This window comes from Ranitomeya imitator, chromosome 2, assembly GCF_032444005.1.
Source record: "Ranitomeya imitator isolate aRanImi1 chromosome 2, aRanImi1.pri, whole genome shotgun sequence".
In the NCBI taxonomy this organism is placed as follows: domain Eukaryota; kingdom Metazoa; phylum Chordata; class Amphibia; order Anura; family Dendrobatidae; genus Ranitomeya; species Ranitomeya imitator.
The window spans coordinates 2,030,061-2,045,969 of NC_091283.1; the positions used below are offsets into that span (position 1 = coordinate 2,030,061).

Consider the following 15,909-nt stretch of genomic DNA (forward strand, 5'->3'; position numbering starts at 1 on the left):
TTTACTCGGTGGCTGGTTGGCACAATTATGGAGCCCAACCACGAGGTTCATAGGTATCCACGTTCTCCAGGTCTATCAGCATCTTGGGAAAATTATTATTATTTATTTATATAGCACCATTGATTCCATGGTGCTGTACACGAGAAGGGGTTACATACAAATTACAGATATCACTTACATAAAACTAACAATTACAGACTGATACAGAGGGGCGAGGACCCTGCCCTTGGGGGCTTACATTCTACAGGATTATGGGGAAGGAGAGAGTAGGTTGGGGGTTGCAGGAGCTCCGGTGTTGGTGAGGCGGTAGCTCCGGTGTTGGTGAGGCGGTAGCTCCGGTGTTGGTGAGGCGGTAGCTCCGGTGTTGGTGAGGCGGTAGCTTCGATAGTGATGAGGCGGCAGCGGTGTCAGTGCAGGCTGTAGGCTTTCCTAAAGAGATGGGTTTTCAGGTTCCATCTGAAAGATCCGAATGTGGTTGATAGTCGGATGTGTTTGGGCAAAGAATTCCAGAGGATGGGGGATATTCGGGAGAAGTCTTGGAGGCAGTTGAGTGAGGAGCTGATAAGTGTGGAGGAGAGTAGGAGGTCTTGGGAGGATCGGAGATCATGTGAGGGAAGATATTGGGAGATTAGGTCAGAGATATATGGAGGAGACAGGTTGTGGATGGCTTTGTAGGTCAGTGCTAGCAATGTGAACTGGATTCTCTGAGGGAATGGGAGCCAGTGAAGAGATTTGCAGAAGGGGGAAGCGGAGGAGTAGCGAGGAGAGAGATGAATTAGTCGGACAGCAGAGTTAAGGATGGACTGGAGAGGTGCAAGGGTGTTAGCAGGGAGGCCGCAGAAAAGGATGTTGCAGTAATCAAGGAGGGAGATGATGAGGGCATGCACAAGCATTTTAGTAGATTGACGGTTGAGGAAAGGACGGATTCTGGAGATATTTTTGAGCTGGAGGCGACAGGAGGTGGAAAGAGCTTGGATGTGCGGTTTGAAGGACAGGGCAGAGTCAAGGGTTACTCAGAGGCAGCGGACTTCCGGTACGAGGGAAAGCGTGATGTCTTTAATTGCGATAGATAGGTCAGGTAAGGAAGATCTATGAGATGGAGGAAAGATGATGAATTCAGATTTGTCCACATTAAGTTTGAGGAAGCGAGAGGAGAAGAAGGAGGATATGGCTGATAGACACTCTGGGATTCTGGACAGCAGAGTGGTGACGTCTGGGCCAGAAAGGTAGATCTGAGTGTCATCAGCATAGAGGTGGTACTGGAATCCATGGGAGTCTATGAGTTGTCCTAGGCCAAGGGCATAGATTGAGAAGAGTAAGGGTCCTAGAACAGAGCCTTGGGGGACTCCAACAGAGAGATGAGGAGGTAGTGTGGGAGTGGGAGACGCTGAATGTGCGGTTGGAAAGGTATGAGGAGATCCAGGATAGGGCGAGGTCTTTGATGCCAAAAGAAGAGAGGATCTGTAGTAGGAGGCAGTGGTCAACTGTGTTGAAAGCAGAGGACAGGTCTAGAAGGAGGAGTACAGAGTATTGTCCAGTAGCTTTGGCTGTAAGTAGGTCGTTAGTCATTTTGGTCAGGGCAGTCTCGGAAACCAGATTGTAGATTGTCAAAGAGTAGTCTAGATGAGAGGTGGGAGGAAAGTTCAGCATGGATGTGCTGCTTCAGGAGTTTGGAAGCAAATGGGAGCGGTGATATTGGGCGATAGCTGGACATAGCTGTTGGATTGAGGGTTGGCTTTGTAAGGATAGGTGTGATTGTGGCATGTTTGAAAGCAGAAGAGAAGGTGCCAGAAGTTAGTGAAAGGTTGAAGAGGTGGGTTAGGGATGGGATAATTCCCACATAATCTTCCGTCGGAGCTCTTACTAGTGTGCTGATAGAGCGGTGATGCCTTTAGAGGAGGCCCAGCACTAGTCCAATGTAGCCGGAGGGCCGGTGGCTATGATGATTTCCTGTGAAGACTTTAATCTAGTAAGGAAAACTCCGGGCTGCTGCAAAAATGGAGTGATAGGCCTGAGAATAAATCAGGTAACACACAAGGGCTATAGAAAATAATACAGGTGCAAAAAAGAGGAAAACACCCAACATTCAATGGAGACATGGAAAGATATCAAAGATACATACAGCATAAAGAAACCTGAAGATACGGAGCCATAAACATGACTTCTACTCCGCCCAAGATCTCATCTGTCGGAGTCGCCCTTAGACATCATCCTACGAGGCTTGGAGCAGCGGCCGGTGCGTCTCAATTCGACCATACACAATACACATAGACATGACTTCCACTCCGCCCCAGGAACTCAACTGTCGGACCACTCTGAGACATCATCCTACAAGGCTTGGAATGGAGGCCGGTGCTGCTAACTCGACCATACACAATACACATAGACATTACTTACACTCCGCCCCAGTAACTCATCTGTCGGAGCCGCCCTGAGACAACATCCTACGAGGCTTGGAGTGGAGGCCGGTGCTGCAAACTTGACCATACACAATACACGTAGACATGACTTACACTCCACCCATGGCTCTCATCTGTTGGAGCCGCCCTTAGACATAATGCTACGAGGCTTGGAGTGGAGGCCGGTGCTGCTCAATCCAACCATACACAATACACATAGACATGACTATGTCTGTCCCAGGATCTCATCTGTCGGAGCCACCCTGAGATATAATCCTACGAGGCTGGGAGCAGAGACCAATGCTGCTCAATCCTTCTGTGGCCAACCCGACCATACACAATAGACATAGACATGACTATGTCCATCCCAGGATCTCATCTGTCGGAGACGCCCTGAGACATCATCCTACGAGGCTGGGAGCAGAGACCAATGCTGCTCAATCCTTCTGTGGCCAACCCGACCATACACAATAGACATAGACATGACTATGTCCATCCCAGGATCTCATCTGTCGGAGACGCCCTGAGACTTCATCCTACAAGGCTGGGAGCAGAGGCCAATGCTGCTCAATCCTTCTGTGGCCAACCCGACCATACACATAGACATGACCATGGCCATTTCAGGATCTCATCTGTTGGAGCCGCCCTGAGACATCATCTTGTTGGAATTAGCTACAATAGGGATAGCAGCTGGAAAGGAAGGAAATAGATCTAAAAAACAGAAATGATTACTGCACCTGTGAACAGAGCCTTACTGAAAGGCTAAAAACAACAACCCTGACTATTTTAGGGCTTTTGCAATTTCCAAAAACTTTTCTTCATAAGTTTAGTTCGTTGTAATTGTTGTGGACTCCTGTGTCAGCCGCTGCCCTGGTCTGTATTGTTTGGCTGCAGTGTTAATGTAATGTGGACATTGCTGCAGCCAATCACTATGCTCAGTGGCTTAGGCATTGTAGATGGCACAAGCCTTTAATGCCTCCATTCACATTAGATCAAGGTTGGCCAAACCACCGATATTATGGGTCACAGATGCAATGTGTATGGGCCTCCCGACGCCCTGACTGTGGCGTTCTTCCCCATAAGTCAGCCATTGTATCCCATAGCTATGCCCCCAATGTGTGGGGGATTCTGGGACCACCGCTCCATCTTAGATGTGTACGCAGCACCCATGCCGACACTTGCTGCAGTATGGAGGAGCCGCGGCATCTAATGAGTCTGCCGCACACTGAACACAAACACCTCTGTGAGGGATTTGCCGAAAAAGCTGTTTTAAAAACTGACATCTTTGAAGTATTTGAAAGGATCTGCGCAGTTCAGTGGGAGCAGAGGCAGCAGGCGGGAAATCGTACTTCTGGAAGGCGCGAGCCATCTTGGCAAACAATGGCTGGCAGCAGATTTCCCGCTCCAGAGTGGCCTCCAGCTGCGGCTCTTCTATCACCGCTGACACTTTCACTACTTAAATCTTTTCACATTTGAGAATCAGATTCTGGAGGCATCAAAACATCCAACTATCATGTTGTGTGAAGCTCGTAATCGGGAGAAGTGACCGAGAGGAGACGACCTGCAGCTTCTCCGCGACGGCTCCAGAAGCTTCTAGAAGGGAAGAATGGAAAGATGGAAATGATTGAACCACAAAGAGATGCAACGGAGTCGTGTACAAGATTGGCATTAAATGCAGAAAATATCAGTTGTGAATAATAATCCCGGTGCCGAGCCTGGACGTCTGATCTGTAGGGACGGACGAGCCAGGGGATGATGATGATGATGATGATGAAGGAATGTTGGTAATGAGGAAAAAGAGCGGAGAACGTTTTGGCTACAAATACTGATGTAAAATACTGACCCAATACTGCTAGTGTGACGGCAGCCTCATGAGAAGGAGCGGACCTTGGTGGGGGATTTATTGTTGTCACATTGTGCAGTTATCAATTGCACTGGCAGAAATTATTTTAAAGATTAACTAACATGATTGTTAATTTAATCATTGATCAGATGTTAAGAAAGACAAGACACCTTGTAACTTCATTACCTTATTTTGCTTCCTTCTCTCTCAATCATCATGATGAAAGTGGCCTCTGTAAGCTCAAAATGACTGTTCAAACCAAGCACAACAGCGCGCCCAAACATATAACTGCACCTCTCCACCTGCTTCTTTATTTATCTTTGCCCTTATCTGACACTATGAAGCCAGAGTTGTCAATCGAAGACGAGAAGGGTGAAGACGGATTTAAATGATTAGACGCCATGATGCTCCTGAACATGGTTGGAACAGTCAATCTGTGCTGACAGAGACCCTTTAACTGACTAGTTCCCTTTTATAAGCTGCTTTGAACTGTAGCTCTACCACCTGCGAGCAATATTACAAAACACTCAATCTAAGTTACTGACGCTCAAACAGGGTGACACCTCGGACGAGTGTTTTCTGTAGACGGAGGAGATTATTGGGGATTATGCCTTGGACGAGTGTTTTCTGTAGACGGAGGAGATTATTGGGGGTGACTCCTCGGACGAGTGTTTTCTGTAGACGGAGGAGATTATTGGGGGTGATGCCTTGGACGAGTGTTTTCTGTAGACGGAGGAGATAATTGGGGGTGACTCCTTGGACGAGTGTTTTCTGTAGACGGAGGAGATTATTGGGGGTGACTCCTCGGACGAGTGTTTTCTGTAGACGGAGGAGATTATTGGGGGTGACTCCTCGGACGAGTGTTTTCTGTAGACGGAGGAGATTATTGGGGGTGACTCCTCGGACGAGTGTTTTCTGTAGATGGAGGAGATTATTGGGGGTGACACCTCGGACGAGTGTTTTCTGTAGATGGAGGAGATTATTGGGAGTGACTCCTCGGACGAGTGTTTTCTGTAGATGGAGGAGATTATTGGGGATTATGCCTTGGACGAGTGTTTTCTGTAGATTGAGTAGATTATTGGGGGTGACACCTCGGACGAGTGTTTTCTGTAGATGGAGGAGATTATTGGGGGTGACACCTTGGACGAGTGTTTTCTGTAGATGGAGGAGATTATTGGGGGTGACACCTCGGACGAGTGTTTTCTGTAGATGGAGGAGATTATTGGGAGTGACTCCTCGGACGAGTGTTTTCTGTAGACGGAGGAGATTATTGGGGATTATGCCTTGGACGAGTGTTTTCTGTAGATTGAGTAGATTATTGGGGGTGACACCTCGGACGAGTGTTTTCTGTAGACGGAGGAGATTATTGGGGGTGACTCCTCGGACGAGTGTTTTCTGTAGATGGAGGAGATTATTGGGGGTGACTCCTCGGACGAGTGTTTTCTGTAGATTGAGTAGATTATTGGGGGTGACACCTCGGACGAGTGTTTTCTGTAAATTGAGTAGATTATTGGGGGTGACACCTCGGACGAGTGTTTTCTGTAGATGGAGGAGATTATTGGGAGTGACTCCTTGGACGAGTGTATTCTGTAGACAGAGGAGATTATTGGGGGTGACTCCTCGGACGAGTGTTTTCTGTAGACGGAGGAGATTATTGGGGATTATGCCTTGGACGAGTGTTTTCTGTAGACTGAGGAGATTATTGGGGATTATGCCTTGGATGGGTGTTTTCTGTAGACGGAGGAGATTATTGGGGGTGACTCCTCGGACGAGTGTTTTCTGTAGACGGAGGAGATTATTGAGGGTGACTCCTCGGACGAGTGTTTTCTGTAGATGGAGGAGATTATTGGGGATTATGCCTTGGACGAGTGTTTTTTGTAGACGGAGGAGATTATTGGGGATTATGCCTTGGACGAGTGTTTTCTGTAGACGGAGGAGATTATTGGGGGTGACTGCTCAGACGAGTGTTTTCTGTAGACGGAGGAGATTATTGGGGGTGACACCTCGGACGAGTGTTTTCTGTAGACAGAGTAGATTATTGGGGGTGACTGCTCGGACGAGTGTTTTCTGTAGACGGAGGAGATTATTGGGGGTGACTCCTCGGACGAGTGTTTTCTGTAGACGGAGGAGATTATTGGGGGTGACTCCTCGGACGAGTGTTTTCTGTAGACGGAGGAGATTATTGGGGGTGACTCCTTGGACGAGTGTTTTCTGTAGACGGAGGAGATTATTGGGGGTGATGCCTCGGACGAGTGTTTTCTGTAGATGGAGGAGATTATTGGGGGTGACTCCTTGGACGAGTGTTTTCTGTAGACAGAGGAGATTATTGGGGGTGACTCCTTGGACGAGTGTTTTCTGTAGATGGAGGAGATTATTGGGGATTATGCCTCGGACGAGTGTTTTCTGTAGACGGAGGAGATTATTGAGGGTGATGCCTCGGACGAGTGTTTTCTGTAGACGGAGGAGATTATTGAGGGTGACTCCTCGGACGAGTGTTTTCTGTAGATGGAGGAGATTATTGGGGATTATGCCTTGGACGAGTGTTTTTTGTAGACGGAGGAGATTATTGGGGATTATGCCTTGGACGAGTGTTTTCTGTAGACGGAGGAGATTATTGGGGGTGACTGCTCAGACGAGTGTTTTCTGTAGACGGAGGAGATTATTGGGGGTGACACCTCGGACGAGTGTTTTCTGTAGACAGAGTAGATTATTGGGGGTGACTGCTCGGACGAGTGTTTTCTGTAGACGGAGGAGATTATTGGGGGTGACTCCTCGGACGAGTGTTTTCTGTAGACGGAGGAGATTATTGGGGGTGACTCCTCGGACGAGTGTTTTCTGTAGACGGAGGAGATTATTGGGGGTGACTCCTTGGACGAGTGTTTTCTGTAGACGGAGGAGATTATTGGGGGTGATGCCTCGGACGAGTGTTTTCTGTAGATGGAGGAGATTATTGGGGGTGACTCCTTGGACGAGTGTTTTCTGTAGACAGAGGAGATTATTGGGGGTGACTCCTTGGACGAGTGTTTTCTGTAGATGGAGGAGATTATTGGGGATTATGCCTCGGACGAGTGTTTTCTGTAGACGGAGGAGATTATTGGGGGTGACTCCTTGGACGAGTGTTTTCTGTAGACAGAGGAGATTATTGAGGGTGATGCCTCGGACGAGTGTTTTCTGTAGATGGAGGAGATTATTGGGGATTATGCCTTGGACGAGTGTTTTCCGTAGACGGAGGAGATTATTGGGGATTATGCCTTGGACGAGTGTTTTCTGTAGACGGAGGAGATTATTGGGGGTGACTGCTCAGACGAGTGTTTTCTGTAGACGGAGGAGATTATTGGGGGTGACACCTCGGACGAGTGTTTTCTGTAGACAGAGTAGATTATTGGGGGTGACTGCTCGGACGAGTGTTTTCTGTAGACGGAGGAGATTATTGGGGGTGACTCCTCGGACGAGTGTTTTCTGTAGACGGAGGAGATTATTGGGGGTGACTCCTCGGACGAGTGTTTTCTGTAGACGGAGGAGATTATTGGGGGTGACACCTCGGACGAGTGTATTCTGTAGACAGAGGAGATTATTGGGGGTGACTCCTCGGACGAGTGTTTTCTGTAGACGGAGGAGATTATTGGGGATTATGCCTTGGACGAGTGTTTTCTGTAGACGGAGGAGATTATTGGGGATTATGCCTTGGACGGGTGTTTTCTGTAGACGGAGGAGATTATTGGGGGTGACTCCTCGGACGAGTGTTTTCTGTAGACAGAGGAGATTATTGGGGGTGATGCCTCGGACGAGTGTTTTCTGTAGACGGAGGAGATTATTGGGGATTATGCCTTGGACGAGTGTTTTCTGTAGACGGAGGAGATTATTGGGGATTATGCCTTGGACGGGTGTTTTCTGTAGACGGAGGATATTATTGGGGGTGATGCCTCGGACGAGTGTTTTCTGTAGATGGAGGAGATTATTGGGGGTGACTCCTTGGACGAGTGTTTTCTGTAGACAGAGGAGATTATTGGGGGTGATGCCTCGGACAAGTGTTTTCTGTAGACGGAGGAGATTATTGGGGGTGACTCCTTGGATGAGTGTTTTCTGTAGACAGAGGAGATTATTGGGGGTGATGCCTCGGATGAGTGTTTTCTGTAGATGGAGGAGATTATTGGGGATTATGCCTTGGACGAGTGTTTTCTGTAGACGGAGGAGATTATTGGGGGTGACTGCTCAGACGAGTGTTTTCTGTAGACGGAGGAGATTATTGGGGGTGACACCTCGGACGAGTGTTTTCTGTAGACAGAGTAGATTATTGGGGGTGACTGCTCGGACGAGTGTTTTCTGTAGACGGAGGAGATTATTGGGGGTGACACCTCGGACGAGTGTTTTCTGCAGACAGATTATTGGGGGTGACACCTCGGACGAGTGTTTTCTGTAGATTGAGTAGATTATTGGGGGTGATGCCTCGGACGATTGTGTTTTCTGTAGACGGAGGAGATTATTGGGGATTATGCCTTGGACGAGTGTTTTCTGTAGACAGAGTAGAATATTGGGGGTGACGCCTCGGACGAGTGTTTTCTGTAGATGTAGTAGATTATTGGGAGTGACTCCTCGGACGAGTGTTTTCTGTAGATGTAGTAGATTATTGGGGGTGACTGTGACGGGGTGTACGGCAGAGCAAGAAGGGACAACAGGCCGAGGGAGGATCCAGCAAGATTTATTAAAGCAGGGAGCATACAACATCAAATATCCATAATGTCCTTCAAGTCCATAATAAGTCCAAGTAAAGAAACAGATCTCGAGGTGCTTTCCAGTAATCCCGCACCCACAAGTCCAACAGATCCACCACAATCACACAGATACCGATTGCTTCCTCAGACAGCTTCGGTTCCTTCTCTTCCAGTATCCAACACACAACTGGCTAGATCACACATGGGTCTCTTGTCTGTGCTCCTGAGGTCAGCCCATGTGTGTGTAGGGGAGGAGGGTTCATCAGAAGCTTCTAGAATGGTAGGCTCCGGTGTGTCTAGAAGTTTGTGGATTTAGAGTTATCTTCTGTTTACGAAAACAATGGGGGAATTCCCCTAGCTGTTGGCACAAGCCTGAATTAAATTAAGGTCCAGGTACACAATTCTTGTGGAAAGGAGACAGGTCACTTACATAATTACATTAGAGTCCAGGAAGGCAATTGTTGGGGAAAGAGACATATTGTTACAGGTGAACTTCCAGCACAAGAAAATACATAAATTACAGCTAATAGAAACCAGAGAACAGTTACATACATCAAATGGCATATTATTCAAATACAGGACAGGGCAAAAGTACATATCATGACAGTGACTCCTCAGACGAGTGTTTTCTGTAGAAAGTTTATTGGAGGTGACGACTCGGATAAGTGTTTTTTGTAGACGGAGTAGATTATTGGGGGTGACACCTCAGACGAGTGTTTTCTGTAGACAGATTATTGACTGAGACGCCTCGGACGAGTGTTTTCTGTAGATGGAGTAGACAATTGGGGGTGACTCCTCGGACGAGTGTTTTCTGTAGACAAATTATTGAGAATGATGCCTCAGACAAGTGTTTTCTGTAGAGAGACTAGATTATTGGGAGTGACGCCTCGGACGAGTGTTTTCTGCAGACAGATTATTGAGAATGACGCCTCGGACGAGTGTTTACTGTAGACGGAGTAGATTATTGGGTTTGACGCCTCAGACTAGTGCTTACTGTAGATGTATTAGGCTATTGGGGGTGACGCCTTGGACAAGTGTTTTCTGTAGATGGAGTAGATTATTGGGAGTGACACCTCTGACGAGTGTTTTCTGTAGACAGAATGGATTATTGGGAGTGATGCCTTGGACGAGTGTTTTTTGTAGACGGAGTAGATTATTGGGGGTGACGCCTCAGACGAGTGTTTTCTATAGACAGAGTAGATTATTGGGGGTGACGCCTCAGACGAGTGTTTTCTATAGACGGAATAAATTATTGGGGGTGATGACTCGGACGAGTGTTTTCTGTAGACAGATTATTGGGAGTGATGCCTCGGTTGAGTGTTTTCAGTAGACAGATTATTGGGGGGTGACATCTCATATGAGTGTTTTCGGTATATCGATTATTGGGGATGACGCCTCTGACAAGTGTTTTTTGTAGACAGATTATTGACTGACACCTTGGACAAGTGTTTTCTGTAGATGGAGTAGATTATTGGGAGTGACACCTCAGACGAGTGTTTTATGTAGACAGATTATTGAGATTGATGCCTTGGACGGGTGTTTTCTGTAGACAGTAGATTATTGGGGGTGACGCCTTGGAAGAGTGTTTTCTGTTGATGTAGTAGACTATTGGGGGTGACGCCTCGGATGAGTGTTTTCTGTAGACGAAGTAGACTATTGTGGGTGACGCCTCGGATGAGTGTTTTCTGTAGATGGAGTAGGTTATTGGGAGTGACGCCTCAGATGAGTGTTTTCTATAGACGAAGTAGACTATTGGGGGTGATGCCTCGGATGAGTGTTTTCTGTAGACGAAGTAGACTATTGGGGGTGACGCCTCGGATGAGTGTTTTCTGTAGACAAAGTAGACTATTGGGGGTGACGCCTCGGATGAGTGTTTTCTGTAGATGGTGTAGGTTATTGGGAGTGACACCTCAGATGAGTGTTTTCTGTAGACGAAGTAGACTATTGGGGGTGACGCCTCGGATGAGTGTTTTCTGTAGACGAAGTAGACTATTGGGGGTGACGCCTCGGATGAGTGTTTTCTGTAGACGAAGTAGACTATTGGGGGTGACGCCTCGGATGAGTGTTTTCTGTAGACGAAGTAGACTATTGGGGGTGACGCCTCGGATGAGTGTTTTCTGTAGATGGAGTAGGTTATTGGGAGTGACGCCTCAGATGAGTGTTTTCTGTAGACGAAGTAGACTATTGGGGGTGACGCCTCGGATGAGTGTTTTCTGTAGACGAAGTAGACTATTGGGGGTGACGCCTCGGATGAGTGTTTTCTGTAGACGAAGTAGACTATTGGGGGTGACGCCTCGGATGAGTGTTTTCTGTAGATGGAGTAGGTTATTGGGGGTGACGACTTGGAAGAGTGTTTTCCGAAGACGAAGTAGATTATTGGGGGTGACGCCTCGGATGAGTGTTTTCTGTTGATGTAGTAGACTATTGGGGTGATACTTCAGACAAGTGTTTTCTGTAGCTGTAGTAGATTATTTGGAGTGACGCCTCAGACGAGTGTTTACTGTAGACGGAGTAGATTATTGGGGGTGATGCGTCGGATGAGTGTTTTCTGTAGATGTAGTAGGTTATTGGGGGTGACTAGCGATGAGTGAATATACTCATTACATGAGATTTCCCGAGCACGCTCGGGGGTCCACCGAGTATTTTTTAGTGCTCGGAGATTTAGTTTTTATTGCCGCAGCTGAATGATTTACACCTGTTAGCCAGCATAAGTACATGTGGGGGTTGCCTGGTTGCTAGGGAATCCCCACATGTACTTATGCTGGATAACAGATGTAAATCATGCAGCTGCGTCAATAAAAACTAAATTTCTGAGCACTAAAAAATACTCGGAGGACCCCCGAGCGTGCTCAAGAAATCTCGAGTAACGAGTATATTCGCTCATCACTAGGGTTGACGCCTTGGATGATTGTTTTCTGTAGACAGATTATTGGGGGTGATGCCTCGGACGAGTGTTTTCTGTAGATTGAGTAGATTATTGGGGGTGATGCCTCGGACGAGTGTTTTCTGTAGATTGAGTAGATTATTGGGGGTGATGCCTCGGACGAGTATTTTATGTAGACAGATTATTGGGGGTGACGTCTCAGATGAGTATTTTCGGTAGACAGATTCATTGAATGTGTTTCCCGGTACATAGCTATAATGAGGGTAACACAGGCAATTTACTTTGTGGAGCGATCGCTGTATAATTTCCTTCACACCTTATCAAAGTTGCACATTTAGCGTGGAGTCTATTGGAAATGATGACTTTCTGCTCTGATCCTTGCAGTTTGATGAAGAGTTCACGGCACGACAGGAGGCGCAGGCCGAGCTTCAGAAACGAGAGGACAAAATCAAAGAGTTGGAAACTGAAATCCAGCAGCTGCGAACGCAGGTAATAAAGCAAAATATAGACTTCATGTCAGGAGGAATCGGCGCCAGATCATGTATTATTCCCATAGAATTAAAATTGCAGCGTTCTCTGATCCTTTAACACTTTATTGGGCAAAAATAGAATTGTTTTCATCCCCACAGCCCATCTCTGGTGCAAAAGTGTCAAGGGTTAATTGACTTTACGGAGTTCTGGGAGTGGTTCCGGTCTGTGGGTATAAAACGTCATCCTTGTGGAATGATAATGCATTATATTCTTTGCGTGTAATTCATTACAAATATCACACCTCTTATTGCTATCAGTTGTAGTGCAGCAGGGTTTACACAGCGCAACAGGTAGTTAGGGACCCGCGAAAGTTCAGCATAAAACATTGTTGTTCCAGAAAACTTACAAAAACAAGCAAACAATATCCTCTGGTTCGCAGCCAAGACCTCAAACGGTCAGTGTCCAAACCAACCGCACCGCTGTATCTCTTGGGAGCGTCGGCAGATTTGATGTCCCTGGCTCTGTGTTAACCTCACACAGATCTGGGTGCACAGAGCCTCCTGCTCTGCAGCTTGCAAAACAAAAACTGATCCACCCAAGACAAAACTGAGAGATTAAATGGAAATCGTGGACATAGAGCCACTCCCAAAACCCAAAGTGGAGGAAGGGATTCACCCCACTACCAAACCTGCAAATCCCTTCAAAAATAAAAGCCCTTAAAGGGTTTTCCTAAAAATCTAACTTGGTCAACTGCTTCGACCAAATCCACACTCACTTTTACTTTACCTTGTGATCACAATGTGCTCCCCCAGGTTAATTTGTCTCTATACACATCCTGGGGGACACATACCGGCCCTCGCATATGATCCCCATCACTGTCTCACAGTGAATGGGAGCATTTACTGATTTTTGTAAATGAGTTCTTCCAGAAGGAACACAAGTATCTGTAGTGCCCCCTACGGTGGGCACGATGTAAACCAGACCCAGAAAGCGTCTAAAGATTCCACCCCAGTGACCTCCTCTGCAGACAGCAGTATCGGGGACAGTCGGGGTCTTTCCGGATGGCCTGATCTCTCTGGTTCCCTTGGGTCGGACATTGTGTTCCAGCCTCCCTCTGGCGGCAGAGGATGCACCTTTCTTCCTTCTGCATGGGGCTAGGTTAGACCTAATTGGAGGATGCATTGTAAGACTGTTTCCACCAGCTGGATCTCCAATGAAGACACCAAGAGCAGTAAGACTTGAGCTGACCCGGCCGGCTCACACAGGAGTTGTAGACTTGTAGATAAAGGGGTTATCTACTTTAATAGGAATAAAGGTAAGAAAAAGGGACTAGTGCGACAGGCAGTGTCTCTGGACTTGTCTTCATCGAGCACATCAAGGATGTCATTGGTCGGTGATCACACAGGAGCTGCCGGCAGCTTCTCCGGACTTGTCTTCATCGAGCACATCAAGGACGTCATTGGTCGGTGATCACACAGGAGCTGCCGGCAGCGTCTCCGGACTTGTCTCTATCGTGCATATCAGGGACGTCATTGGTCGGTGATCACACAGGAGCTGCCGGCAGCGTCTCCGAACTTGTCTCTATCACGCATATCAGGGACGTCATTGGTCGGTGATCACACAGGAGCTGTCGGCAGCGTCTCCGGACTTGTCTCCATCGAGCACATCAAGGACTTCATTGGTCGGTGATCACACAGGAGCTGCCGGCAGCGTCTCTGAACTTGTCTCTATCACGCATATCAGGGACGTCATTGGTCGGTGATCACACAGGAGATGTTGGCAGTATCTCTCGACTTGTCTCTATCGTGCATATCAGGGACGACATTGGTCGGTGATTACACAGGAGCTGCCGGCAGTGTCTCCGAACTTGTCTCTATCACGCATATCAGGGGCGTCATTGGTCGGTGGTAATACAGGAGCTGCCGGCAGCGTCTCCGAACTTGTCTCTATCACGCATATCAGGGACGTCATTGGTCGGTGATCACACAGGAGCTGTCGGCAGTATCTCCGAACTTGTCTCTACCATGCACATAGGGGACGTCATTTGTCAGTGATCACACAGGAGCTGCTGGCATTGTCTCCAGAATTGTCTCTATCGTGCACATCGGGGACGTCATTAGTCGGTGTTCGCACAGGAGCTGCCGGCAGCGTCTCCGGATTTATCTCTATCGTGCACATCGGGGACATCATTGGTGGGTGATTACACAGGAGCTGTCGGCAGTGTCTCCGGACTTGACTCCATCAAGCACATCAAGGACTTCATTGGTCGGTGATTACACAGGAGCTGCCTGTCATTGGCTACAGCAGTACAAAGTGAAGGTTCTGTAGTGGCCATCTCAGTCTCCTGACCTCAATATCATTGAGCCACTCTGGGGAGATCTCAAGAGCCCAGTTCATGCTAAACAGCCCAGGAATTTACAGGAGCTGGAGGCTTTTCTCCAAGAAGAGTGGGCAGCTTTACCATCGGAGAAAATAAAGAACCTCATCCACAACTACCACAAAAGACTTCAACCTGTCATTCATGTTAGAGGGGGCAATACACGGTATTAAGAAATGGGGTATGTGAACTTTTGGGTCATTTGGATGTTTTGGGTTGTCATTATGATTTAAAAAGATTAAACACAGTAGATTGACAATAAATGGCTTCACCCAACCACTATCCAGGAGTGGAGAAAAAGTGTTGGTGTTATCATTCATATTCTCCAAGAAAGAAAAAATTCTGCTGGGGTATGTAAACGTTTGAGCACAACTGTATACAGTATGTTGGATCTCGCTCTCTCTATATATGGGATCTCACTCTGTATATTTGGGATCTCGCTCTCTGTATGTATGGGATCTCCCACTCTCTGTATATATGGGATCTCCCACTCTCTGTATATATGGGATCCCTTGCTCTATATATTGGATCTTGCGCTCTGTATATATCGGATCTCGCTCTCTGTATATATGGGATCTCACTCTCTGTATATATTGGATCTCGCTCTCTGTATATATGGGATCTCACTCTGTATATATGGGATCTCACTCTCTGTATATATGGGATCTCACTCTCTGTATATATGGTATCTCACTGTTATGACCTGGTGGTCAGGACAATAATGGACCTGGTGGTAAGAGCACACGGAATGACCTGATAGTTACTGATAATATAGGACGAGCTCTGAGACGTGGGAACTCTGCTGACCGCAATCCCTAATCACACACACTAGAAATAGCCGTGGATTGCTCCTAACGCTCCCTATGCAACTCGGCACAGCCTAAGGAACTAGCTAGCCCTGAAGATAGAAAAATAAAGCCTACCTTGCCTCAGTGATATTCCCCAAAGGAAAAGGCAGCCCCACACATATAATGACTGGGAGTAAAGATGAAAATACAAACACAGAGATGAAATAGATTTAGCAAAGTGAGGCCCGACTTACTAAACAGACAGAGGATAGGAAAGGTAGCTTTACGGTCAGCACAAAAAACTACAAAAAGACCACGCAGACGGCGCAAAAAGACCCTCCGCACCGACTCACGGTGCGGAGGCGCTCCCTCTGCGTCCCAGAGCATCCAGCAAGCAAGACAACAATCAAAATAGCAAGCTGGACAGAAAAATAG

The 15,909-nt window shown here is 47.3% G+C and overlaps 1 protein-coding gene across 4 annotated transcripts in view; it reads left to right on the plus strand.

Moving 5' to 3' along the window:
• Window positions 1–15,909, plus strand: part of DIAPH2 (diaphanous related formin 2) — a 1,874,941-nt gene that overhangs the window by 568,624 nt on the left and 1,290,408 nt on the right. For all 4 annotated transcript variants that reach the window (XM_069746079.1, XM_069746080.1, XM_069746081.1 and 1 more), the window contains one exon: window positions 12,223–12,327. In XM_069746079.1, coding sequence (XP_069602180.1) covers window positions 12,223–12,327 — 105 coding nt within the window. The remainder of the gene's footprint in view (window positions 1–12,222; window positions 12,328–15,909) is intronic.